A 27324-nucleotide genomic window follows, 5' to 3' on the forward strand; every position below is an offset into this window, starting at 1 on the left:
GAGAAACATTTGACTCCTTGGCAAGCTTCTCTCCTGGTGTTGAGGGTGGATGATCTGTTAGGGTTCAGGATGGTGGTCGCATGTTGGCTGCCCTTTTCCTGTCCAGACAGGCTGCACATAATGTTCTGTATTTGATTATAGGAGGACTGCATACCATTTCTCTTTTTTTTTTTGTGTGATGCCCCCTTCAAAATTTCTTTTTGGAAAGGAAATGGGGGGGCAGCAGATCTGTTATGTGTCATGTACGGCTATGACCATATGTGATCAATAAAATCACCCAGGACAGCTGCTGGATTGGTCACAATTTAAAACAAAGACGTGGGCAGCAGGAAACTGTCATCAGTTAGTGGCAGTAGTGATGCCACCATTAAATGATTTCCTTCTGCAGTAGCCAACAATTCAGGTGGTGGGTGAACTGACCAATACTAACCATTTAATTTGTCCATTCAGCAAATGGCAAACAACTTTGGTTAAGGTTTAACTCATGACTGACCTGAACCTGAAGCTCATCCCTATTGGTAAGCCAGTTTATGAGATATTACCAAATACAATTCTGATTTCTGTATCTGCCTAAGTTGAGCTTTGATGGGTGAAAACTGATTGGTTGTTATAAGTTTTTTTTTTTATTTAAATGTTCATATTAAAGCAATAAGTGTTAGGAAACTGATGACTTCTTGTATCCATATTATTATTCCCTTATATTAACAGACCTTTGCAACATTACTACAAGAATATTCAAATGTTCCTTTTTGCCATTGACCAAATGAATAAAAATCCAACAATCCTGCCTAATGTGACCCTAGGATATCATATTTATGATTCGTGTTCTAATCCAAAAAAAGCTGTAAAAAGTGTTCTACAGATTTTATCCGGACCTGGAGAGACTATCCCAAATTATTCCTGCAGAGACCACCAGAAATTAGCTGGATTTATTGGAGACCAGAGTTCAACCACAACCCTGCCTATAGCCCAGCTATCATCTGTGTATAACTACGTGCAAGTGAGTATAATAGCATGAATTATATCTGAAGTCTGCAAAAGAAAACATTGGAATCTAGGACTTTAATGGTTGCCACTGTTAAAGAGAAGCTAAAGCTGGGCTTCAGTTACAAACTGGCCGCATGTCCAAAACTTGCACTAACACCAGTCAGTTCAGCATCCATTTATCCATTCAGCCTGGCCCCACAGCACATCACAGGCAGAAGCAGTGGCCTACATATCCAATAGCTAAAAAAAAAAAAGGGAAAAGAGCAGCGGTGCCAATCCCACGTGCTGGTGGTCAGCGCGGGGGGCATGGAGGAGTCAGGGCCGGTCCTGCTGGGTCCATTGGACCCAAGCAGAACTTTGAGAGGGGCAGCAAACTGCCTCCCAAGATTTTTTCTCCAGCAGTTTTTTGTGTTATCAGTTTGCAGCACATTACAGGCGGTGTGACGGTATCACTGTATCTCACCGCCTTGTAATTCCTTAATCCCCAATAGTTGAAGAATCCCCAATTCGCCAAATAAGAAATTGCTGGTATCGCTGAATAATTCCACACATGAGCCAAAGCTGAATGCTCGAACGCCTTTTTCTGGAAGCAACACAGGCGTTTTAAAACTACAATTTCTTTTATCCCCTGCCCCCATGCAAGGGAGACACCCACAACAAATACACATTAACCAATAACACAAAGGTTACAATTAGGGATGATCGAACTTTTGAAAAGTTCGGTTCGACCAGAACACCCGAACTTCCCGAAAGTTCAGCCCGGATTTCAGAACCCCATTGAAATCAATGGGAACAGAACTTCGGTAATCAAAAAACACCATTTTGAAGCCCTAAAACACCACAAATGCCCCTAAAAATTGCCTAGGGTTCTGGGACTATTAATCACACACAAAAAAAGTTCTTAAAAATTTTCATTTTTGATAGAGAGCCAATTATTGAAAAAATTATTGGAAAAAAAAATGAGATTTCTTTGGATTTAGTGTCTGGGGGGTCTAAAAAGTGTACCTGTGAAGTTTCACCTCTATAGCGTTATTTTGGGCATTTTTTGGGCGTCTTTGGAGGCAGGCATAACATCTGAACTTGTGTATAGGGGTATATATACACTTATATGTATTTATACACACACACACATATAGGTGTGAAAGGAGCGAAGTCCTATGGCTGTTAATAATTTCATTAGCGCAGCCATAGGGTTCTGCTACTTTCACACCTATATGTGTGTATGTGTATATATACATACATGTATGTGTGTATATATACCCCTACACAGAAGTTCAGATGTCATGCCTGCCTCCAAAGACGCCCACAAAATGCCCAATAAACGCCTGCTACAAAAACGGCAAGGTGTGAAAGTAGCGAAGTCACTATCCTGATCTATTGCAATTCTAATAGAAACAATCTTTTTTCTATGGCTTTCTATGGCGGTCACCCTGACATGGAAGTGTTCGGTCACCCTGGCATAGCACAGTCAGTTCACCCTACACTACATTACGGTCAACCTGACATGGAAGAGTTCGGTCACCCTGGCATAGAAGAGTTAGTTCACCCTACACTACACTACGGTCACCCTGACACTTAACACTTTCCCTACAGAAACTAGATTATTAAATCTAACTATAGTGGAAAATAGTACCCTAACTACACTAGATATCCCTTTCCTCACACTAATAATTGCTAAATGACACTTTTGAAGCAGGAGTAACAGAACTGCTTCCACTCTCTTCCACATCCCTGTATTACAATGCTAGCGATTTGGCGGGGCTATCTTATATACTGGGGGGCGTATTCACTACTGATTGGCCTCTGGACCCCCTAGTCACTCCAATCACATTCCTAGCATCCTCCTGCCCCCTCAATTGGCTTTTACTGATGGTTCTGGTCCAATCACAGCTTTTAAAGCCCAGTTCCTGTCCCATTGCATTTTGGTCGGTTCTGGTTTGCGAATTCCGAACTTTTTCAGCAAAAAGTTTGAAATTCGGCCGAATTTCGAACAGTCAATGTTCGGGTCGAACCGATGGTCCACCCTAACCGTTCGATCATCCCTAGTTACAATCCACATAAAGTCCTTCCCTCTGTCTGGGATGTAATTATAGTAAACAATGGTTAACCTAATTATCACAGGCAGGAAAAATGCAGTTTTACCCACATGCTGTAACCTTAAAACTATACATCTAATCTTTATACAAATACATATTCACAATCAATCCACTCAGGGGGACAACCTATTAAAAAATGGCACGAATCGGACCAGATGTTCCAAAGTTAGTACCAGTCTCTTTGGCCTGGCTGTACACATGGCTTGTCTGCCCAAAACCAGTTCTACACAGTCTTTTGTCCTGGAGACAACTGAGAAGTAAATCCTCAATATAGTCTTTTAAGCAGGGAGAGGAAACATGCGGACAGACATAGAAGGGTATCCTTCACAGGCGGAATTTCCCCATATCATACCGTAGTGCAAACTGAGGAGTATGAGGAGGTGGAGCGTCTCCTCTGGGGAACATTCCTTGCATGATTGTGGTGTGCGCAATGACATCAGACATCAGCACACTCCATCACACACAGGGCAGACTGGATCTTCTAGGACGGTGGCCCTGGCAGCCACAGGAGGGACAGGAGGACAGACAGTGGGTGCTTGGTGGACCTGTCTGGTGGTGAGGTATGGAAGAAGATAAAAGTATATATAATATTTTCAAAATGTTATATTTTTTTAAGTTATTACAGGTTTTCTTTTGTTTTGTTTTTTTTGTCCCTATACCCCAAAAAGCAGCCCCTTAACCTTCCTCACAAAGCAGTCCCTTAACCCACTCCCCCCCCCCCACAATGCAGCCCCCAAAGAAATTGCAAATAGACAAGGTGCTGTTGCATGTAAATCTGACTTCCTCATAAATTTAATTATCATGATATAAAGTTATCATGATATAAAATAATGGATGTGGGGGCCTTTTGGTGGGCATAAGTTTTTTTTTTTTGGGGGGGGGGGTTGCGGGGGGAGTCAGCATTTCATTTTTGGTCCCAGCCAACACAATGTTTTAGGCCAGCCCTGGGAGGGGCAAAGCTTCTGGAAGCCATGTCTGCCTCCTTTATTAGAGGAGGTGGTAAGATAATATAAGTGGACGTCTCACTCACCGGGGATTAATGGAGGGTACAGTCGGGACCGGGACAGGAGAAGCCTTTTAAATACTTCACAAATTAGGTTGGTTTTTATCCTCCTTTCGTGTCCATTATGGAGAGTTACTGGCAATTTAGAGACCTACGTGGGGAATGGCTTTTATATTATAGCATATTTAGCTGCTGCTATTTCTTTCTAGAGGACAGTGATACATGGGACGGCTTATCTATCTAAGAATGTTCAGTCCCTTCCAAGCTATGAATTGGAAGCTTACTGCCCCCCCCCCCCCATCATTTCTAAAGTGAGTTCTTTAATGGCACTAAAATAGTAAACACATATTGTCCCATTCATTACTATCATACACTTTGTGGCTGCCTTCCACTCCATTCTCCCCACTATGGGATCCCTGACTATATGATTATCCACTTCGAGTCATTTATATACATGTGTATCTATATGCATTTATAAAGAACCCTCACTATATTTATCTATTAGGTATAGGCTCAACCTTAGTGATATTACAAAAGTTGATTGCGGCCCTGTCTTCATATGTTACGGTGAGATATACCCATTGCATACTGTTGTATTGTGCTTTGCAATAAAAAAACCCATTTAGGGGCAAAAAAAGTTGATTGCGGCCCTGTCTGCATATGTTACAGTGAGATACACCCATTGCATATTGTAGTATTGTGCATTGCAATAAAAAAAAAACATTTAGGGGCAAAAAAAGTTGATTGCGGCCCTGTCTGCATATGTTACAGTGAGATACACCCATTGTGTACTGTTGTATTGCACTTTGCAATAAAAAAACCTGTTTAGGGGCAAAAAAAGTTGTTTGCGGCCCTGTCTGCATATGTTACAGTGACATACATGCATTGCATACTGTTGTATTGCGCATTGCAATAAAAAAAAAACATTTAGGGGCAAAAAATGTTAATTGCGGCCCTGTCCGCATATGTTACAGTGAGATACACCCATTGCATACTGTTGTATTGCGCATTGCAATAAAAAAAAAACATTTAGGGGCAAAAAAAGTTGATTGTGGCCCTGTCCGCATATGTTACAGTGACATACACCCATTGCATACTGTTGTATTGCGCATTGCTATACGAAAACCCATTTAGGGGCAAAAAAAGTTAATTGTGGCCCTGTCTGCATATGGTACAGTGAGATACACCCATTGCATACTGTTGTATTGCGCTTTGCAATAAAAACCCATTTAGGGGAAAAAAATAAATTGCGGGCTAGTCTGCATATTTTACTGTGAGATACACCTATTCTATACTGTTGTTCTATTCCGCTATTCAATAAACACCCATTTAGGGAAAAAATATTAAATTGCGGCCTAGTCTGTATCTGTACGTGTGAGATGCACCCTTTGGATACTGTTGTTGTATTCTGCTATTCAATAAACACCCATGTAGGGGACAGAAAGATATTAAATTGCAGCCTAGCCTGTATCTGTACGTGTGAGATACACCCTTTGGATACTGTTGTTGTATTCTGCTATTCAATAAACACCCATGTAGGGGACAGAAAGATATTAAATTGCGGCTTAGTCTGTATCTGTACGTGTGAGATACACCCTTTGGATACTGTTGTTGTATTTTGCTATTCAATAAACACCCATGTAGGGGAAAGAAAGATATTAAATTGCGGCTTAGTCTGTATCTGTTCCGCTATTCAATAAACACCCATTTAGGGGAACATTAATAATTTTTCAGCGTTTGCTGATTATGTTACTGTGAGATACACCCTTTAGATTTTCTTGGCGCATCTCCTTCCACCACCGAGGATTGCAGGGAGCTTCAGTTTGCCTCCTGTTTATAACTCCTCCTACTCCGCTTCCTCATCCTCTACGACCTCCGCATCTGGAGCAGTGATCATTTCCAAGGCTTTCAGGGCAGTCATTCACAAGTGGCTCCGAGGGTGGGTTCCTGCACCCACAAACGCCAGGTACACAATTGTCAAGCAAGGGCACAGTTCTGGAGGATGACGAGGTGGAGGATAAGGAGGAGGAGGAGATGGAGGAGGAGGAGGAACCATGTTCACAGCAGGGTGGCACCCAGACAACTGATAACAACAGATACTACACTTGATCTTAGGCAAAAGGTTGAGACTCGAGAAGTGATGCTGGTGGCATTCCCACCTGACGGCGGGGGCACAGTGGAAGCACAAGGCGAAGGCAGAGAAGGAGGAGGAGGAGATGAAGGAGGAGGAACCATGTTCACAGCAGGGTGGCACCCAGATAACTAATAACAACAGATATTACACTTGATCTCCGAGGGTGGGTTCCTGCACCCACAAACACCAGGTACACAATTATCCAGCAAGGGCACAGTTCTGGAGGATGACGAGGTGGAAGATAAGGAGAAGGAGGAGATGGAGGAGGAGGAACCATGTTCACAGCAGGGTGTCACCCAGATAACTGATAACAACAGATACTACACTTGATCTTAGGCAAAAGGTCGAGACTCGAGAAGTGATGCTGGTGGCATTCCCACCTGACAGCGTGGGGCACAGTGGAAGCACAAGGCGAAGGCAGAGAAGGAGGAGGAGGAGGAGATGGAGGAGGAGGAACCATGTTCACAGCAGGGTGGCACCCAGATAACTTATAACAACAGATACTAACCTTGATCTCCGAGGGTGGGTTCCTGCACCCACAAACACCAGGTACACAATTACCCAGCAAGGGCACAGTTCTGGAAGATGACGAGGTGGAAGATAAGGAGGAGGAGGAGATGGAGGAAGAGGAACCATGTTCACAGCAGGGTGGCGTCCAGATAACCACAGATACTACACTTGATCTCCGAGGGTGGGTTCCTGCACCCACAAACGCCAGGTACACAATTGTCAAGCAAGGGCACAGTTCTGGAGGATGACGAGGTGGAGGATGAGGAGGAGGAGAAAGAGGAGGAGGAGGAGATGGAGGAGGAGGAACCATGTTCACAACAGGGTGGCACCCAGATAACTGATAACAACAGATACTACACTTGATCTCCGAGGGTGGGTTCCTGCACCCACAAACGCCAGGTACACAATTGTCCAGCAAGGGCACAGTTCTGGAGGTTGACAAGGTGGAGGATAAGGAGGAGGAGGAGATGAAGGAGGAGGAACCATGTTCACAGCAGGATGGCACCCAGATAACTGATAACAACAAATACTACACTTGATCTTAGGCAAAAGGTCGATACTCGAGAAGCGATGCTGGTGGCATTCCCACCTGACAGTGGGGGCACAGTGGAAGCACAAGGCGAAGGCGGAGGAGGTCGCCAACGCAGCCAGGGCACTGCCAGCACCTCAGAAGGCAGGGTTAGCATGTATAAAATGTGGAAAAGCTTTGTCGGCACGCCACAACAACCAGGACCACCAGCTGTTTTTTTTTTTTTTTTAAGCACCTGGTGTGTGAACACACCTGGTGGGTGCATAAAAAAGTGCACACCAAAAAAGTGAAACACAGAAAGTGCACAGGGTGTACACATGGTCCCTGACCCTGATCCCCAGGGTGCAAGGCTCCTGACAGGGACTGGGTTACTTACACTGCCTAACCTGGCCGAAACCAGGCAGCCCCGTTCTTTAGGAGGTCTGCTGAAACAGACCACCCCAAGTACTAGGTGGGGCTCTCCCGAAGAGAGACCCCATGAGAGAGGGGGCGAACCAAGCCAGAAGGCCATATCCACCCCCTCCCAAGACTTTCAGGGACAGGCCCAAGGAACTACACCCTACTAATCACGCTGTACAAAATAAAGTGTACCACCACAGTAAAAAAACACAAAACGTGAGACACACAACACATACGTAAAAGTGGGGAAAGGGATAGTGGAGAAATGCAAGGTTAGTGCCATGTTGCAATACTATGGCAGGCCCTTCAGCCAGGAATAAAAAATTCCTCTGATCCTGACCAAAAGGCTCGGCACTAGAGGCAGGTGTGAAAAATGTGTGTAGGAAGTGCAGTGTCCTTGGTGCCATACTCATAGTGTTGCCATCCACCGTGAATTATGGCACCCCTGGACTGCCACTCCAGGGGCACATACACCACAGGCTTTTCAGAATCCCGGTCCCCGGCAAGACCAGTGCAGCCCCGTCCCTAGCCTCAGAACTTAGACAGCTTTGGGAGAGCCCGGCCCACAACCAGGGACAAATACCTTTTCCAAGGCCAGACTCAACCCAGAAGGGAGAAAAAAGCCCCCCGTCGCCATCACCGTTCCTTACCATACACCATATACAGTTCCTTACCGTTCCTTACGTACTATACACGTACTGAATGAGGGGTCTGCACCCTTCAACTTCTGGGTCTCCAAACTGGGCACATGGCCTGAGCTTGCTCTTTATGCCTTGGAGGTGCTGGCCTGCCCTGCAGCCAGTGTATTATCTGAATGTGTATTTAGCACGGCTGGGGGCGTTATCGCAGACAAGCGCAGCCACCTGTCCAGAGCCAATGTGGACAAGCTCACGTTCATTAAAATGAACCAGGCATGGATCCCACAGGACTGGTCCGTACCTTGTGCAGAATAGACATGTAGACCGGCCTTACCCAGCCATTGTTGTATTTGATCTTTCTAACTCTTTTGGGGTGTACCCTAATTTAAAAAGAAATAAAATTAAAAACAAAAACCAGTGTTGGCTACCTCGTCCTCCTCCACCGCCGCTTCCACCTACACCACCACATCCACCGCCACCTCAACCCCCTACTCCATATGGGCCTCGTCCTCCTCCTACTGTAAATGATTCAAGATGATTATTTTTTATTTTTCAGTTTTTTCTGTTCTTTTAAGTTATTTCCCTATCCACATTTGTTTGCAGAGCACTTGCCATGCTCTTAAGATGATTTTGCTGCCATTTGCAGTCCTCTAGCCCTTTCCATGTTTGTTTTAGAGGCATTTTAGTGCTCAAAAGTTCGGGTCTCCATTGACTGAAGTTCGGGTTAAGTCCGGTTCACGAACCCGGACTTTTTTTTTTTAAGTTTGGTCGAACCCACCGAACCAGAACATCCAGGTGTTCGCTCAACTCTAGTTGTAAACATCTTCTCAAATCTTTTGATAAGCATAGAGGAACTTTGGTACTTCCAGTAACAGGATGATGTCACTGCTGGAGATGTACGGGCAGATGGCAGACTTGTCTCGTCACTCCTTGTTGTCTACTCTCCGCTCCAGCACTGACTTTCCCTGTGACTGTCCATAGCCAGGGCCAGAGCCAGTCCTCCCCGCAGACACACAGCTGGTACTAGCTGTACAGCGCACTTTGGGGCTGTTGTGCAGCAAAGCAAGGACCGTGTTTGAGTGTCAGTCAGGAGGGGCACTCATCCCATCTCCAACAGTGACATCATCCTGCTACTGGAAGTAATCAAGTTCCTCCATGCTTATCAAAAGTTTTGAGGAGACGGTGACAACCATTGGGAGATTATTGCACCACAGGTGACATCACTTCCTGCCTGAATGACTCTTTACCGATGGTATTTGAGTCCATGAATTCTGGTAAGTGCTCCTGACTCTTTCTTTTGGTGATGGTTGCACCCTGGGTGACAAGTCTCCATTCTTGAACTTGTGAAGTTCTTCCTTTGTTTGGATGTGGATTTTAAATCTCAGAGCACTTTTTTTATATAACTATTTATTTATTCATTTTTTTTTTACTTAATTTATGGCTTATGGAGTTGGTTTATCTCTACCATTGTAATATTGTACATTTATTCATATTGCACAATCTTTTGCACTTTATATGATGCTTTAGTCACAGATATACATAACTGTATATGGTTATATGTAGCACTTTATTTGTTAGTACTATTTGTTCAATAGCGCAGCATTTCTCTCTCATTCATTAGTCCATTACAACATTGCTGTGTTGCAGTGCCTGCAGCTGGTCTCTATGACAGTAGCGCAGTGATTTCTTTATACAGAAAGTTATGCTGCTTGTAACATCGTTCAGCATGACCGGTTTGATGGTGGGTCAGTGATGGTCTGGGGAGGAATATCCATCGAGGTATACACAGACCTCTACAGGCTAGACAATGGCACTCTGACTGCCATTAGGGATTGGGATGAAATCCTTGGACCTATTGTCAGACCCTACGATGGGTCAGTGGGTCCTGGGTTCCTCCTGGTGCACGACAGTGCCTGGATTCATGTGGCGAGAGTATGCAGCCAGTTCCTGGGGGATGAAGGAATTGATACTATTGAATGGCCCCCACGCCCGCCTGACCTAAATCCAATAGAACACCTCTGCGACATTATGTTTCAGTTCATCTGACTCCGCCAGGTTGCACCTCAGTCTGTTCAGGAGCTCAGTGATGTCCAGGTCTGGGAGGAATTTTTCTCCATTCATGTTGATCCCAGCAGAGGATCTGGCATTAGTAAAAATAATTTTAAAAAGCCTCCAATGCTCCTAACGTGTCCTTGTGTTTTTCGATGGTGTTCCACACTGTGTATTGCCATATCCCTCAACTGTTTGCTCTAGCAAATTTTTGGACCATAGCTGTAAACACCTCCTACAGGTAAAACAGTTGGTGTGAAGGTGGCAATGGTTAGCTACAGGCTGAAGGCTTTTTTTTTTTTTTTTGTCCATGGGTACTGTAGCCTGCATGTGATCACTATGTCATATTTAGATCTGCAGGAAAAATGTTTTTTGGTGACTGTTAAGTCAATATCACTTTTTCCCACTGAAGGGCAGATTTTGGTGAATGAGAGTATGCTACTTTGCCTACTGAATGTGCAAGTTTTTCTTTATATTGATGCAGAGGCGTAACTAGAACCTTCAGGTCCCCGATGCAAAAATCCATGAAGTGCCCCCATGACCCCTGGCCTGGGCCCTTCTCACTGATCCCGGGGTCCGAGGACAGCAGGACCTGGATAGGAGGGGCGATGGGGGTGACATTTAGAGGAACAAATCCCCTCCATTTTCTCCTGCAGCCGCTGAATGCCTGCGGGAGGGAGAGGAGGAGAAGCTGGCTTTTAGCGGCTGCAGGAGAAAAATGGAAGGGATTTGTTACTGTATTTGCCACCCCCCCCCATCCAGGTGTGCAGGGGCAACACATGGGCCATTGCAATTGCGACCCCTGTAGTTACGTCCCTAGGATGAGTGGCAGCAGTGGTAATGGAGGATGGGATCAGTGGCATCAGTAGTGGTTGGTTGGGGATGGGATCAGTGGCAGCGGTGGTGGTGGGGGGATTCGATGATTGGCATCTGTGGAGGAGGGGGTATTGAATGGGATGAGTGGCAGTGGGGATGGGATGGGATGATACAAAGCGGTGGTGGTGGCGGGATGGAATGGGATGATTGGCAATGGTGGTGGGAGGGATAGGATGAGTGGCAGCGGGGTGAGGAGGATGGAATGAGTGGCAGCGGGGTTGGAGGAGATGGGATTAGTGGCAGTGGTGGGGGATGGGAAAGATTGAGATAAGTGGCAGTGTGGGGGAGATGGGATGAGTGGCAGTGGTGAGGGGGGATGTGATGAGTGGCAGCGGGGGGGGGGTGGGATCAGTGGCAGTGGTGGTGGGGGGATGGACTGAGGGGCAGAATTGGGGGGGCATAGGATCAGTGGCAAGGGTGGTGGTTGGGAGAGAAGGGATAGGATGAGTGGTAGCCATGGTGGGGGGGTGGGATCAGTGGCAAGGACCATGGTTGGGGGATGGGATGGGATCAGTGGCAGCAGTGGTGGTGGGGGGGGTCAGTGGAAGCAGTGGTGGTGTTTGGGGGATCAGTGGCAGCAGTGGTGGTTGGGGGATTAGTGGCAGCAGTGGTGGTGGGGGGATCAGTGGCAGCAGTGGTGGTGGTGGGATCAGTGGCAGCAGTGGTGGCGGTGGGGGGATCAGTGGCAGCAGTGGTGGTGGGGGGATCAGTAGCAGCAGTGGTGGGGATCAGTGGCAGCATTGGTGGTGGGGCGATCAGTGGCAGCGGTGGTAGTGGTGGTGGTGTGGGGGTCAATGGCAGTGGTGGAGGGGGAATTAGTGGTGGCAGTGGTTGTGGTGGGGGATCAGTGGCAGCAGTGGTGGTGGGGGGATCAGTGGCAGCAGTGGTGGTGGTGGTGGTGGTGGGAGGGATCAGTGAAAGCAGTGGTGGTGGTTGAGTGGGATCATTGGCAACAGTGGTGGTGGTTGAGGGGGATCAGTGGCAGTGGGGGGATCAGTAGCAGCAGTGGTGGTGGGGGGGATCAGTGGCAGCAGTGGTGGTGGTGTGGGAATCAGTGGCAGCAGTGTTAGTGGGGGATCAGTGGTAGCAGTGGTGGTGGGGGGATAAGTGGCAGCAGTGGTGGTGGGGGGGGATCAGTGGCAACAGTGGTTGGGGTGGTGATGGGGTGGATCAGTGGCAGTTGTGGTGGTGGGGGATCAGTGGCAGCAGTGCTGGTGGGGGGGATCAGTGGTAGCAGTGGTGGGGGGATCAGTGGCAGCAGTGGTGGTGGGGGGGGGTTCAGTGGCAGCAGTGGTGGTGGGGATCAGTGGCAGCAGGGGTGGTGGGTGATCAGTGGCAGCAGTGGTGGTGAGGGGATTAGTGAAAGCAGTGCTGGTGGTGGGGGAGATCAGTGGCAGCAGTGGTGGTGTGAAGGGGGAGGATTAGTGACAGTGCTGATATTGAGGGATGGGATCAGTGTTACTCACTCGCAGATCACTCGGTTCCCCCTCCTTACTAGGTCTCAGTGTATCTTTGGCTTTCTTCCTGCGTCTCCAGTAACTCCTATCCCGACACGGAGTCTCCTCACATAGTGGAGAGCTCCTCCCCCTTCACTCTACTGTCCCAGCCCAAGTCAGCTAATTTTCACTCTCCAGAGTCCCGACATGACATCTTTTTACCCTACTGAACTCGCTGGGCGGGCGGAGAGGATGGGCCTGTGTAAATGACCAGTCCAGTGTACTATCCCCCCCCCCCCCCACAGTGGTGAAACTCCCGGGCCCTGTGGCAAGTGTGACTGCTGCGACCCTGGTAGTTCCACCACTGTGTTGATGTATTTAAAGAATTCAGTTAAGAATTTGTATGAAAATGTTTGGAGAATGTGCAGTTAATCTAGTTTTAGAATTGGGGTGTCTTCCTAACTCCTTCCAAGCTTAGCCATTTCTTGTAAGTTTATAGCCACAATGTTGAAACACGTCATCTTGTGTTTCAGATCAGTTACGGGGCAATGGATAATTCTTTGGCTTACAGAGATATTGTTTCCTCTTTTTACCGTACAGTCCAAGATGACTTTATGATGTATCATTATATATCAGAAGTAATTAAACATTTTGGATGGACCTGGGTTGGAATAGTATCATCTGCGGATGAAAGTGGGGTGAGAGAATCCTATTGGTTATTAAGAATTTTGCAAAATCTTAAAATTTGTGTGGCCTTTATAATTGGAACTGGTATTAATGCAATGATGCCTGAAAGTCATGCTTTGGAATATGCGTATAACACCATTGAGAAATTCTCTGTAAAAGTGATCATACTCTGTGGAACATATCATGATATATTATTTGAATCCTCACTAAGAAGATTACTCGGGGATGTAACATTCATTCTCCCTCCTAATTGGGCCTCAAATATTCCTCTTATAGAAAAGTATCCAGAGATTTTGAATTGTAGTTTATCCATGAACTTTTGGTCTGAAGCTGATGAGAACTTTAAGAATTTTGTAGATGGTTTCCATCCAATGATCCACCCAAAAGACAAGTTACTTGAAAATCTGTGGATGACAACACTTTTCTGCTCATCAGGAAACAAAGAAAAAGATACTTTGTATGAAAAATTTTATTGTATTTCTCTTCACAATTGTACAGGTGAGGAACATTTACCGGACTCCGGAGATTACTCATCTGACAGAACTTCAGACCCCGTGTATCGCGCAATGGAATTCATGGTCAACGGTCTACATGTTTTGTACTCATCCCAGAATAATTCTTGTCTTAAAGGCAAGGCAGATGATAAAGAAAAATATAGACACAAGGTGAGCATAAATGTGGCCAAAAATAGATTAGACTTTTATTAGAATCCTCCAGTGGACATGTGTCATCGAGTCACGAAGTCATGATTTGTGACCAACATGCAGCTTTCTGTTTGTAATATCAGGTATAGCAGATAGCCATCCCAATGGTCAACTAAAGAAGTGAGCACAACAGGTTGACAACACTGCTGATATTTGTGAACCATCTGTTTAGTGTTGTCAGCCTGAAACAGGAAGTGCTGCTACTGGCATGGATCTCTGGGTAAGAAACTTTGCAACACATTCACGAAAAAAAAAAAAAAAGAATATGCCTAATAATACTGTATATAGTGAAGCATCCTGTGAAACATACTGAAAAATAAATCTAGGGTTTACATACTCTCTTCCTGTTGTCTTGTCTAGATATATATTTAGGTGTCAGGAAAAATGAATGGTGCTATTTCAGGGGGTAGCTGTTTATTATACACAGGGTTTTAGCAATCTATAATTTTTTAACACCCTGCCCTAAGCAGGAATCCCTCATTAAAGTGACACTAATCTCTGTTTGTATTTAAATAGGTATTAACTTTAAAATGTTTTCTCTATTACACTCAGAGGATGACTACTAGGGAGGGGCCAATGGTTCAGCCCAAGCATGAGTTCGGGGCCGAAAATTAGTTTGTTCGGCCGTTTGCCGAACACCCGAATTTGCAGGGTGTTCACTCTGTGTTTGCCCCGACTAACACCCTGCAATGCACTGAGCGCTGCACAGCCCAATCAGGGCACAGTGTAAACTGGTTGTTAAGGAACAGGGCCAAGAAGCCCCTGATACCCTATTTATGGGCAATTACTTGCATATAAGCCTTCAAAATGGGCACTTTTGATTTTTCCTGTTCGGCTCTCATAGACTTCAATGAGGTTCACCGTTTGGGTTAGAACATTTCCCCTGTTCAGGAGTTTTGCTGTGAACTGAACAGGGGGGTGTTCGGCACATCCCTAGTGGCTACATTTGTTATCCATGGTCCCAATATATGTAGCAATGTAGCTACCCTCTCTTGCTGGCTCCTGAGATGGGCTTTGAACTATGGGATTTCTAGTGTGCATATATCATTTGCAGTGTGCCATGGTCATTTATGGTGTCTTCTCTGTTCTAGCCTACAAAAATGTGATAGGTAGAAATGAAATGAACACCCCCCAGTTTGGTTTGTGTCAAAACTCTCAAACAAAGTTTGATCCCGAGCCACAAACCCCATTAAAATCTATGGGAACTTGAAAAAATCAAAAGCCCTCATTTTTGAAGGCTTATATCCAAGTCATTGACCATGAAAAGAATATTGGAGCCTGGCTACTGCCTTGGGGTACCAATGAAAAAAAAAAAAAGTTGATTTTAAAGGAGAAGTAATTTTAATGATGCTTAAAGTGAAACAGTTATAAAAAAATTCCTTTAAATATAGGGCCGTAAAGTGGCTCATCTGTATCATGTATAGAACCTGCTGCAGCAAAACTGGCATTTATAAATGAAAATGTATAAATGAAAAGAAAAAAAATGGACATTAAATAATTTTTCCTTACTTAGTAAACAACAGCTTGGGGATCCAGTATGTATGATAAGGCCACAATTTAGTTCTCTCAGAACAAGATTGGAGATTTTTTGGATAAATACTGGTGTCTTTTTGGCAGACTTTGGATGGAAATAAAGTTTTGCACCACAGTGAGCAAGCCTTATGTGAGGAAGCCAAATTATAGTATATTTAGGCCAAGATTCACATTTTTTATTAGATAGAGTCTGGTGTCTCTTTTGTAGACTTTTGATAGAAGTAACAGGTGCAGAAAAATTGGGCTTTGGCCGTTGGTGGTGCCCTCACACCGTATCCCTATAGAGGTACTCTTGATAAAAGCAGGAATTGGCCTTGCTATAAATAATAATAATAATAATAATGAAATCTGATGCCCCTGTCACACAGCTGAAGAAAAATTGGCCTTTGGGTGTTGGTGGTGCCTTCCGTAACCTTCTAGAGGTACTCTTAATGAAAGCAAGAATTGGCCTTGCTGTAAATAATTGAAATTGTATGTACCTGTCAAACAGGTGCAGAAAAATTGGTCCTTGGTGGTAAATGTGCCCACGAAACTTATATCAAAAAATTACTTCAAGATAAAATCAACACCCACAAAGCTAAGCAGCCTAGACAGTCCAGACAATATAAATGTGTTGCGCTATAATATAAATTGAAAATTCAAAACAAAGTGAGTCCAAGTGCCAAAACAAAATAATATTAATAAGTCCCAAATAGGTGGTGAAAGAAGTGAGCTGTCTTGTAGTTCAGGATCAGAAAAGAGGAGAAATACACTCCCTCCACCATAAAGGTTCATCATCCCCAAAGGTTAGGGGATGCTCTTATCAGAATGTCAGGAAGGTCAAACACGCTTAAGGTATCCTGTCAGGCACCACTCCAGCATGGATTACAGGAAAGAAAGTGGTGACATGCGTTTGAGGTTTCCTACTCACACAAATACTCATTGACAGCCCTCTGCTACATGTGCACCAGCTACAACATTGCCAAAGTGTAATTCCACCTGGTGGACATGTCACAAATCAGTCGGTTTATGGGCAGGTATAATTCTTGCTGAATTTCAGACAACCGAACACTGGCTGTGTATGACCACCTGCAAATAGCTACAGACTCTTCTGGCCTGCCTTAGAAGATCTGATAGAAACGCTGCACCACCAAATTGAAGACATGTGCCAGGCATGGCACATGTGTCAACATTCCCTGTCAAAGGACGGACAGAAGGTTAGTGCCATTATCGCACACCACCATCCTTGGTTCAAGCTTCCCTGGCTTGAACCACCTCCGGGCCTGCCCCTGCAGGGTTGAAAGAATCTCTGCTCCAATGTGGCTCCTGTCCCCTAGACAGACCAACTGAAGCAATGCATGACATCTTTAATCCTGACTCATGGAATGGCCCATAGAACTCTAGGGGTTACTGGTGATTCATAGGACCATCCAGCAGAGGAGGGCATGGAGGAGGGGAGGAGGAGGGGGTGGAGCTGACAGATCTCACATGATCAACACCAGCTGTTTGAGGTGTGGCAGCAAAACTAGCTCTAGCTTCATCCTTTCTAGTTCCAAGCAAAGTTACTCAGTGTGATGCATATCATCCCTGTGTAGCACTGCCCCCTAGGGAGCTGCTGAGTGTGGATTCCCCTGGGTTACCCATAGCAACAGTCTTTTAAAACGTATCACTTTAAGTTCAGTCAATAAACAGTCCAGGAGATTTGTTTTTTCGTATTTTATTTTAGAACTTGGATGGGAGAAGGGATGAGTGGGATACTCCAACTTAGCAACTATGCACAAATCCTGAGGACATCTAGCGGTAGCATATGCGGCAAGGCCACTGCTTCACCTTGCCACCGAAGTGAAGATAAAGATAATGAACTCTGTTTTAGATTACTCTTCAGGGTTTAACTCAGCACCCCCTTTCTCACTCACCGTGTGTGCTAGCTCCTGTCCACTGAATCTCACTGGAGTGGTCCCCTTCCTGGGCAGACCCCTGGCAAGCTCTCTGGTACTCATGGATACTGTGTTTCCTCAGGTTGCTCTGCCACTTTCTCCCAGTCAGTATCCTCTGGACCTCCTGGCTCAGCACCACACTTCTGGCCCACTAGGCTGACTGCCTGTAACCACTTTCCATAGTGACAGGAGGAGAGACAGCCGTCACCCTCCTCCTGGGACCTGGCTTCCCGCCCAAAGACGCTGTGTCACATGTGCCCTTGGCTTTTATGACCAATCCCAGGATGCACCACTCTTGTGCCCGCCCACTGGGACAGCCATAAAGGCCTGTGTGTCACTGGGTGGGTTTCCTCCACTGTCCAACATGCTCCCCTATTGGATACAGTGGGGACACTCCCTCAGACCAGGTGAATCACACATGGACACATGCAACAGGCAGAACTATTGCTCACCTCTCAACAGACTATGTTGCTGGAGCCTGGACAACCCATCAGTCCTGTAGGGGCTTGTAATAGCTTCTTCAGGGGCCCCTGTCACCAGGGCACCCACCACCAAAAAACTTCCAGGGTACAGCCCACAGAATTCCACTGTCGGCCCATTAGCCCAAAAGCAGTTCACTTGGAACTCTGAATGCATTATAATCCATGATCCCGGCCCGATGGCCCAAAGGATCTTCGGAACAGCAGTTAGTAGTCTTTCAAGTTCTCCTGAGAGGGTCGGCCCTCTAATATAAGTCCAGTAGCCAGTGATATCTTGAATTGTCCCCAACCCCTTCATGCAAGGATAGAAGGGGGGATGGGTAACGGACATAGGGCATAAGCCCCAACAATAACTGGACTTGAATGTTTCTTTGCTGTAGCCAGGGGCGGGCTGGGCCAGGGGGCAGGGTGGCAATTTCCCCCTGGGCCAGTCTGATGGCCCAAGAAACGGCCACCACTGCAGCAGCAGCAGCTCCGCTTTATTGCAGAGTGACCCGGCTGGCCAAGACCTGGTTGTTGTACTGCTGGTCTGTATCTTCTGCACTGGTTGCTAGAATTGCCTGCCGCCTGGCGTCTAGCAACCAGTGACGTCATGTTCTCGAGGAGGAATGCGAGGCAGCATTCAGAGCGGAGGAGAATATTCCTCCTCCTCCGCACCTAGGGAGCTTCAGCCGAGCACCGATTCTCCTGCCTCACTGACAGGAGTGACTCATCTCCCTCTGCACAAAGTCTGGATTCCCCAACTCCTCGAGGCACACCAACTTGTCCTTATCTCTTTTCTGACTGCACCCATCTGTCTCCTCCTTCATGTTGTTCCAGGCCACTCTGCATTCCTCCCTGGTAAGTTACTTTCACTTATCAGTCCTGCTACATCGCTCATTTAACCCCTCCACCTCACTTCCCCTCCCTCTACACATCTCTTCTTCCCAAATACTGACACAGTCCTGCAGTAAATCAGACTTTCTTACACCAATCCCCCCAGGGGCAGACTGGCAATTTTCGGCCCAGGGGGCAAGTACAAACTAGAGGCCCATGGTCCAGCAACTTGGCCCCCCTCCCATTCTCTCTCTTCACGTCCTCCTCCTGACCCCCATTCCAGGCTGAGGCTCCGCTCCAGGTACTCTCTACTCATCGGCTGAATCTGGGTTCCCAACCTAGCCAGCAGGCCGCGGTTGGGGAGGGGAGCTGGGACAGCTCGGTTGGGGCTGGCCAGGGGAGGAGAGTCTCCAGTGGGGCATGGAACTGGCCTCTGCTCAGACAGTTAACACCATCCATGCTGGGGGGGGGGGGGGGGTGGGAGGCCTGTGCTCTGTCCTTGCCTTCAACCTGCACTCAGTAGGTCAGCGGTGGGGACTTTTTACTTCTCTATACCAGGAATCCCTCAGGCATGTCTGTGGCAGAAGTGGTGCAGCCTTTTTACAGGACATCAGAGTGGCCCAGGGGGCAATTGCCCCCCTGCCCCCTGGCCCAGTCCTCCCCTGAATCCCCCTCCCCCCTTCTATTTATCCTTTCTGCTGTTCTTGTCTATCTGCTATCTTCTCACATAAAGCAGTATTACACCCATCATGCAGGTTCAGGAGTCAGATCTGGGCATTCCACAAGTGTCCACATAACCTTTTCCATCCCTGTCCACTTTTTATTTCTTCCAAGTGCCCTGCAGCCTATTACATTCTGCAGCCTTTTAAAGTGGTAGCAAAGTCCCCATAAAAATAATACAAAATACATGTTGCATGTTGACTTCATAATGCACTGGTGTGCACTGCATACTAGTATATAACAAACTAGCCTGCAAACATAGCTCCCTAGCACTTCCATTTGTCATCATAAGCTTAAATGGCCAGGCCACGGTGACACCACTCCCATGCATGCACATGGGAGTCACATCACAGCGGCACACAGAGTGGACTGTAAATATGGTCTGAGCTGCTGCGCATGCACAAGCTCAGATCACATTACCACTGACAGGCAAAGGGGGTGGATGGTGGAATCCCCGCTAGGACATTGTATTCTGACAGCAGAACCCTGCGCTGTCAGAATACACTGATCAGGGGCTGCACTGAAAGAAGTTGCATTCAGCAGGCTTTACTGCCCATTGAATGCGACAGGTTGGGGCAATAAAACCATGACTCAAACGCCTGTTTTTATCCCCACCCACCCAAACGCCTTAGGGCTCACTCACACAGTCAGCTGGGGAGAGGTAAAAGCAAGTGGTTGAGCCATGGTTTTACCACCCCCAAACACCCAGCTGCAATCTCTTAGAGCTGTACACATGGCAAAACTTAAATTGCATAAGACCATGAATGGGCCTGGACTACAACTGCCCTTCAAACACGTGCAGCGCAAAGGGCTGCAGCACAGAGGGGCAGTATTTTTAAGATATTGCCCCCCACTACCTATCATACACATTCTTCCAGCCCCCTTTCTCCCTTAAAGCACCGTAGAGCCCTTTAGTTCCATGTAAACCTCAGAGCACAGCTCCCCTCCTCCTCCTCCATCCCACTGACATATGCTGGCCATACAGGCACAGAATTTCAGCCGAAAATGGTCGTTTCGACATTCATGCTGTTAGTGAACCCAACTTTACCGTCAATTTCGACCATGGGCCCGGCTAATGTCAATGGATCCGTAGCATAAACTTTTACCGTTTCAACTAACATGTATACATGTATGTTCTAATCGAAACAAAAAGAATATTCTACCTTATATATTTTTATCGTTATCAAATGATCACTACGAACATGGAAACGTTCATAAAAAACAAGTTTATTCTATCAGTTAGTGGACAATTCGTATTTCAACGATTAATAATCATTCAGTTTGAAAACGGCTGAAATTCTGTGCGTGTAAGCCAGCAATAGATGCCAATCACACTGACATCACAGACACAGTGGCATTATTTTTTGCAGTGAGACCACTGACACAGGGACTTTTTTTTTCCAGTAAAACAACTGACACAGGGACTTTTTTTCTTCAGTGAGACCACTGACACAGGGACTTTTTTTTTTTCAGTGAGACCACTGACACAGGGACTTTTTTTTTTCTTTTTGTGACACCACAGACACAGGAACATTTTTTTTTCTTTGCCACTGTTAGCCCCATACTGTGTTTCTGCACTGATTTTAACCAGTGAAGGACTACAGGTCCCACTGTCCCAGCTTAAAAACCCTCAGAGCTGAGGATGTGTCCCTCTGACCCTTCAATTTGGTGGTTCAATGGGCCATTTGACTGGACTTGCCCCTCAGGCCTAAGGCTGCCAGCCCTCCCCTGGCTGTAGCATATATAGACTCTCCTTCTCGCTCCAGACTGGCTGTGCATGAGCAGCATCTCCGCCCACATCTCCAGATAGGCGGTGGCTCCTCCTGCTAGGCAGAACTTTCCCGTACGGTACAGCAACCTCTCCAATGCCGCTTCCTCTCAGCTCAGCCTGCATGGAAGTTACTGTAAAGCGGACTGTACCTCTCAGCTTGCATGCATCCGCCATCCTTGCTTGTACCAGGACCCCAGCTGTACCTTCATCACTCTGAGCCAGCTGGCCCTCTTTGCTAGTCTGTAGAATTGTCCTGCTGTTGAATGCATGGTCAACATTTCTCTTCTTAGCACTTGTACAAGCAAGATTCACCATACTGTACTTGAAAAATGTCCCACTGTCATTGAAAGTATGGTCAATATTTTCCTGTATAGCCCCTGTATAGCCCCGGCACACACATGGCTCCTGGCACACCAATCCACGTGCCCTGTCCACACTTGCACCATTTAATGTTAAGCAGACACAGTCCTTTTGTACAGCAAGATGCAATTCTCCCGCTTTCCAGCACATCATTTGAACAGACGATTTACGATTCTGACAGGAATTATTTTGTTGCCACGGGCAACCATTATTGTGCTTTTGATTCTTCATCCCACTCTCATCCCACTCTCCCTATCTCCTGTAGAGCATGCCTCACACTTCTCTTGAGCATTAAAACACAGTCCTTGAGAGTAAAATTACATTTTTCAAAATTTTCTTTGGCTGTTGCCATTAGCAACCGTTCCAGTAACCCAGGGCGATATCCCGGATGAGCCCCCAAATGTAGCACTGCCCCCTAGGGAGCTGCTGAATGTGGATTCCCCTGGGTTACCCATAGCAACCGTCTATTAAAACTTATCTCTTTAAGTCCTTGGTCAGTCAATGAACAGTCAAGGGAATTTGTTTTTTTTGTATTCTATTTTACACTGGGGCAGCCACAAATGCCTGTGTGTAACGGGATGGATTTCCTCCACTGTCCAACAGGCTCCCCTATTGGAATCAGTGGGAACACTCCCTCAGACCAGGTGAATCACACATGGACACATGCAACAGGCAGAACTATTGATCAAACTCTCCTGATGAGCAGGCAGAGCAAAAACTATGCTTTTCCTAGCACCTATCTACGAGGGTGCTACATCTGAAACAGAAGTCACTTTGAGGGGGGGGACTCCTGGAACCCAGCTTACCTTGGAGAGGTCGGGAAACTCTTGTTTCAGCTCCCCCAGACTCCTTATGTGTAAGTCACCCTGTGTCTATTAGGGGCACAGGATGACCGAGAAGATGAAGGACAACTATTTATTGGACGCTAAGAATGTGGTTTGGATTACTTCAAATGAGACAGTAATATTTATCAACAATATCTCTCAAGAAAATTATGAAGACTATTCCTGGTTTGTTTAATTCTGAACTATACATGTTCATTGAAAGAGCAGGTCACATTGATCTCTGTTCTATGTACTGCAATTTAGGAGCCGATACGTCTGCTACTGGGATCCCCTGCTATTGTCTGTCTAATAAGGTATTCTGTGTTTATACTTAGGATAATGTGTAATGTGTTTTGTTTTAGCCTTGTTGCCGGCAATCCAGCCACCCACGCTGGTTTAAGTGCTGAGTTAATTAGAATGTTAATTATATCATTGTCAGCTAGTAGTTGCTAGAAGGGGGAGATTACTGTATTGGTATTTGTGCTAAATTACTCACCTATTGTCTGCTAGGGGGATGTGTTTACACTTATAATAATGTGTATTGTCTGTTATGAGCTTGATGGCGGCAAGTCTGACCTGGAATGAGATCCCTGATTGCCCATGTGATCAGTTTAATTAATTTAATGTTTAGCTACTGGGTGTTAGCAGCTGGGTGTTAGTGACTGGGGGTTAGCAACTGGGGGTTAGAGACAGGGGGTTAGTGACCGGGTGTAAACCTTAGCAACTAAGGAGTAAGTTAAAGTCTGGTAGTAACTTCAGTGCCTGGGGAGATACTGTAGCGACTGGGACCGGGTATACCTTGTGACTGGGAGTACCTTTAACGACTGGTGGGTAATCCTAGCGACTAGGAGCACCTAGCGACCTTAGGCAAATGGTGTGTACCTTAGGTGACTGGTGAGTTCCTTAGGTGACTGGTGAGTAGGGATAACCTTGCGGTTCGCCCAGCGGTCGGTTCGTGGCGAACTTTGCTCGTTCGCAGCCCGCCGATTATGCGAACACATGGCATTGTTCGCAGCGGCCATATTAGTTTACATTGGGGAGAACTTTGACCCATGACACAGCCATCAGGTGGAATGGGACAGCCAATTTAAACATTTCAGGACATGGACATACCCCCTACCTTATAAATAGGCCTGACCTGTCGGCTTTTTGTCAGTGTAGGGAGAGGTCTGCTGTGTGCACCAGGGACAGATTGTCAGTGACATAAATTGCTCTGTTAAGATCCACAAAAAGTCCTTTTAAGGGCTGGTATTTGGTATAGGTGTGCAGTGCATTATATAGGGTTGTAATCCACGTATAATATACTTTCTAATATAGAAAGAATATTATAGTGGATTTGTATTGTGCACTGTGCAGCATTGTGACTAGTGTGTTGAGTGTTTCTGAAGCATAACTACAAACAGTGACAAAAGCACTTTAAAGTATTATAACTGGTGTGATAGACCAGTGGCCCCCCAATACTACATATTGAAGTGGGGTGTTATCTGAGTATACTTGTATAAGGGTATTTGTGTCCTGCAACAATATTGCCTCTTTTGCTGCGTTTACTCTGCTACACACAGTGCCAAACTCACTGGCCAATTTTTTGTACAACTGGTGTGATAGACTAGTGGCCCCCCAATACCACATATTGAAGTGGGGTGTTATCTGAGTATACTTGTATAAGTGTATTTGTGTCCTGCAACAATATTGCCTCTTTTGCTGCATTTACTCTGCTACACACAGTGCCAAAACTCACTGGCCAATTTTTTGTACAGCTGGTGTGATAAACCAGTGCCCCCCCCAATACCACATATGGAAGTGGGGTGTTATTTAACAGTATACTTTTCTAAGAGTGTATTTTAGTCCTGCAAAAATGTGGCCTCTTTTGCTGCGTTTACTGTGCTACACCAGCTACAACAGTTACTGGCCAATTATTTGTAGAACTGGTGTGATAAACCTGTGGCTCCCCAATACCTCAGATTGAAGCGGGGTATTATATACCTTGTTCCACATATACTGCGATTCTCTAGAGACTTTTGTCACAGGGTAATTTAAAAAATGACAGGCAGAGGAAGAGGCAGGCCCTTACGCAGGGGTGGTAGGGGTAGGGCAGGAGCAGTAGGCCGGAGCCAAAGTGTGAAGTTTCAGAAGGTACGTTCAAAGGACGCACCAGACTTGGTTGTGTGGCTCACTCAGCCTTCCTCTCCTGCACCCTCCTCATCTTCTCTATCTGCATCCTCTTCGCTCTCTGCTGTGTGCACCCCCAAAGACACCAACACCACCACCATATACCCTTCCGCTTGAGTCACTGGAATTATTTTCTGATCCATCACAAGACATTTGCGATGTGCAGCCATTCTTGGCATCGAATCGGGAAGAGGAGGTAGCAACAGCCGCCGCTCAGCAGTCTGACGACAGTACCCAGATCAGCCCAAGGAGGTTGGTCCCCGCTGTTGCTGCCTACTCCAAGATCTCGAATGTTAGTGGTGGGGAAGGTGACATGGATGATGACGTGTCTATGGACGTCACGTGGGTGGCCACAAGAGAGGAAGAGGAGGGGAGTTCAGACGGAGAGATGAACCAGCAGATAGGGAGGAGAAGCAGGCGGAACTTGCATTGCACAAGAGGGACAAAGCAGACTGCAAATGTTTCAGGAGGGAGCCATCAACCATGTGTAGTCGTATCTAGTGCTCCCGGGACGCCGGCACATGGCTCCGCAGTGTGGGCTTTTTTTAATGTGTCCGCTGCTGACAACAGTGTTGCAATCTGCAGCCTTTGCAGTCAACGCATAAGTCACGGTAAGCCCAACACTCACCCTATGGACGACCGCCTTAAGAAGGCACCTAAACTCCCATCACCGAGCCCAGTGGGAACAACACTGTCAGAACCCGCAAAGCCACACTCCGGGTTCTCACCATCCAGCCTCTTCTCCTTCTCCTCTCTCCTCACAATTGTCCTCCACTCCCCCTTCCATCATGCCGTCGTCATGTTGTTTTGGAAAAAGGCAGGCTTCCGTGGCCCAAATGTTGGAGCGGAAAAAAATGATGATGCCGGATAACCCTCTTGCCCATGGTTTGACTGCTGGCTTGTCGGAACTGATAGCCCGCCAAATGCTGCCATATCAACTGGTGGACACGAAGGCCTTTCAGAAATTTGTGGCCATTGGAAAACCACAATGGAAGGTCCCAGGCAGGAAAAATTTCTCGCAGAAGGGCATTCCAGAGCTGTATGGCAATTTTCAGTGACAAGTGAATATATCTCTGACACACAGTGTCGGTGCCAAGATACATCTGACCACAGACACATGGTCTAGCAAACATGGGCAGGAAAGGTATATCACTTTTACTGCCCACTGGGTGAACCTTCTGATGGCCGTCAAGCATGTAACCCGTGGCACCCGTGTAGATTTGGTTGTACCGCCACAGATTGCATGCAGGCCTTACTCCTCCTCCTACTCCATCCTCCCTCTCCTACTCGGCTGACTCCTCCTTTTCTGCTTCTACCGTCTCTTCCGCTGCGCCGCCCAAGATCCCCAGAACCTATTCCACATGCCAGGTGAGACGTTGCCATGCTGTGCTGCGTCTGTTGTGCCTTGAAGCCAAGAGCCACACTGGTATCAAATGCCTTAGCAAAATCCAGGTACACCACATCCACAGGTCTCCCACTATCTAGCTCACAACTCACCTCTTCGTAGAATGTTAACAGATTGGTTTGACACTAATGCCCCTTTGTAAACCCGTGCTGATTACTGCTGAGGATATTATTGACTTTAGCAAACTCTTGGATATAGTCCCTTATCATCCCCTCCAGAAGTTTACATACTATTGACGTCAGGCTGACCGGCCTATAATTTCCCGGGACATGCCTCTGCCCTTTTTTGAATATCAGTATCACGTTAGCTTTTCTCCAGTCACCTAGTACAGTTCCTGTCATAATACTGTCAGCAAAGATCAGGAACAGTGGTCTAGTAATAACCTTACTGAGTTCTTTAAGTACTCTCAGATGTACACCATCCTGGCCTGGTGATTTACTTGTGTTAATTTTATCCAGCCTTTCCCTGATTTCACCCTCTGTTTGCCATAGCGGCAAGTCCTGTGAAGTACTGCTAACCATACAGTTGTGGTCAGTGTACCCCTCCTTTTCTTTTGTAAAGACTGAGGAGAAAAAAGCATTAAGCACAGTTGCCTTTTCCGTGTCCTCTGTAACCATCCTCCCATCAACGTTAATTATTTGTGCAACATATTCTGACCGAGTTTTTTTGCTTTTGATATATTTAAAGAATTTCTTAGGGTTTTTTTTTACTATCCTCCGCTATTTGTCTCTCAAAGTTGATTTTAGCCATTTTGATTTTGTATTTACATTTCTTATTTAATTCCATGTATAGCTGGAAAGTCGATAACGTCCCCTCTGATTTACATTTCTTGAAGGACATTTTTCCCCCTAATAAGTTTTTTTTACGTTACGGCTAAGCCAGCCAGCCAGGTTTGGTTTTGGCTCTTTTAAATTTATTTCCCATTGGAATTCACTGCAAAATGCATTTGTTTAATATGTTCCTAAAGCATTCCCATTTTTCCTCTGTGGTCAGTGCTCCTAGGGTTTGGTCCCAGTTTATTTCCTCTATCATTGAGCACAGTTTGGGAAAGTTTGCCCTTCTGAAGTTTAGGGTTCTTATGTTCCCCTCTTGCCTTGCTATATTGTGATTTACACTAAATGTGATCGTCCTGTGATTGCTAGAACCCAGGTTGTCCCGGACTCCTACATCTGAGATTAGGTCTGGGTCATTAGTAATTAAAAGATCCAACATTGCATTAATTCCAATAGGAGAATCCACCAACTGAGACATGTAGTTGTCCTGTACGGTTTCCATAAAGAGAC

At 46.2% G+C, this 27324-nt stretch overlaps 2 protein-coding genes across 2 annotated transcripts in view; both read left to right on the forward strand.

Annotated features, from left to right (window-relative positions):
* Nucleotides 1-739: 739 nt before the first annotated feature.
* On the forward strand, nt 740-14051 carry LOC309565369 (vomeronasal type-2 receptor 1-like; the record flags this gene model as incomplete). The annotated part of the gene is made up of 2 exons (XM_082270291.1): nt 740-1000; nt 13191-14051. 2 exons carry the CDS (start codon nt 740-742, stop codon nt 14049-14051), a joined length of 1122 nt encoding a protein of 373 aa, XP_082126417.1.
* Nucleotides 14052-22531: 8480 nt separating this feature from the next.
* The window catches only part of LOC309565495 (vomeronasal type-2 receptor 26-like), a gene marked incomplete at both ends in the record, with an annotated part of 36580 nt that continues 31787 nt past the window's right edge, over nt 22532-27324 (forward strand). Inside the window, one exon of the mRNA XM_082270465.1 lies at nt 22532-22579. Coding sequence (XP_082126591.1) covers nt 22532-22579 — 48 coding nt within the window. The remainder of the gene's footprint in view (nt 22580-27324) is intronic.

Source organism: Pelophylax lessonae (assembly GCF_965119305.1).
Source record: "Pelophylax lessonae genome assembly, chromosome: 10".
In the NCBI taxonomy this organism is placed as follows: Eukaryota; Metazoa; Chordata; class Amphibia; order Anura; family Ranidae; genus Pelophylax; species Pelophylax lessonae.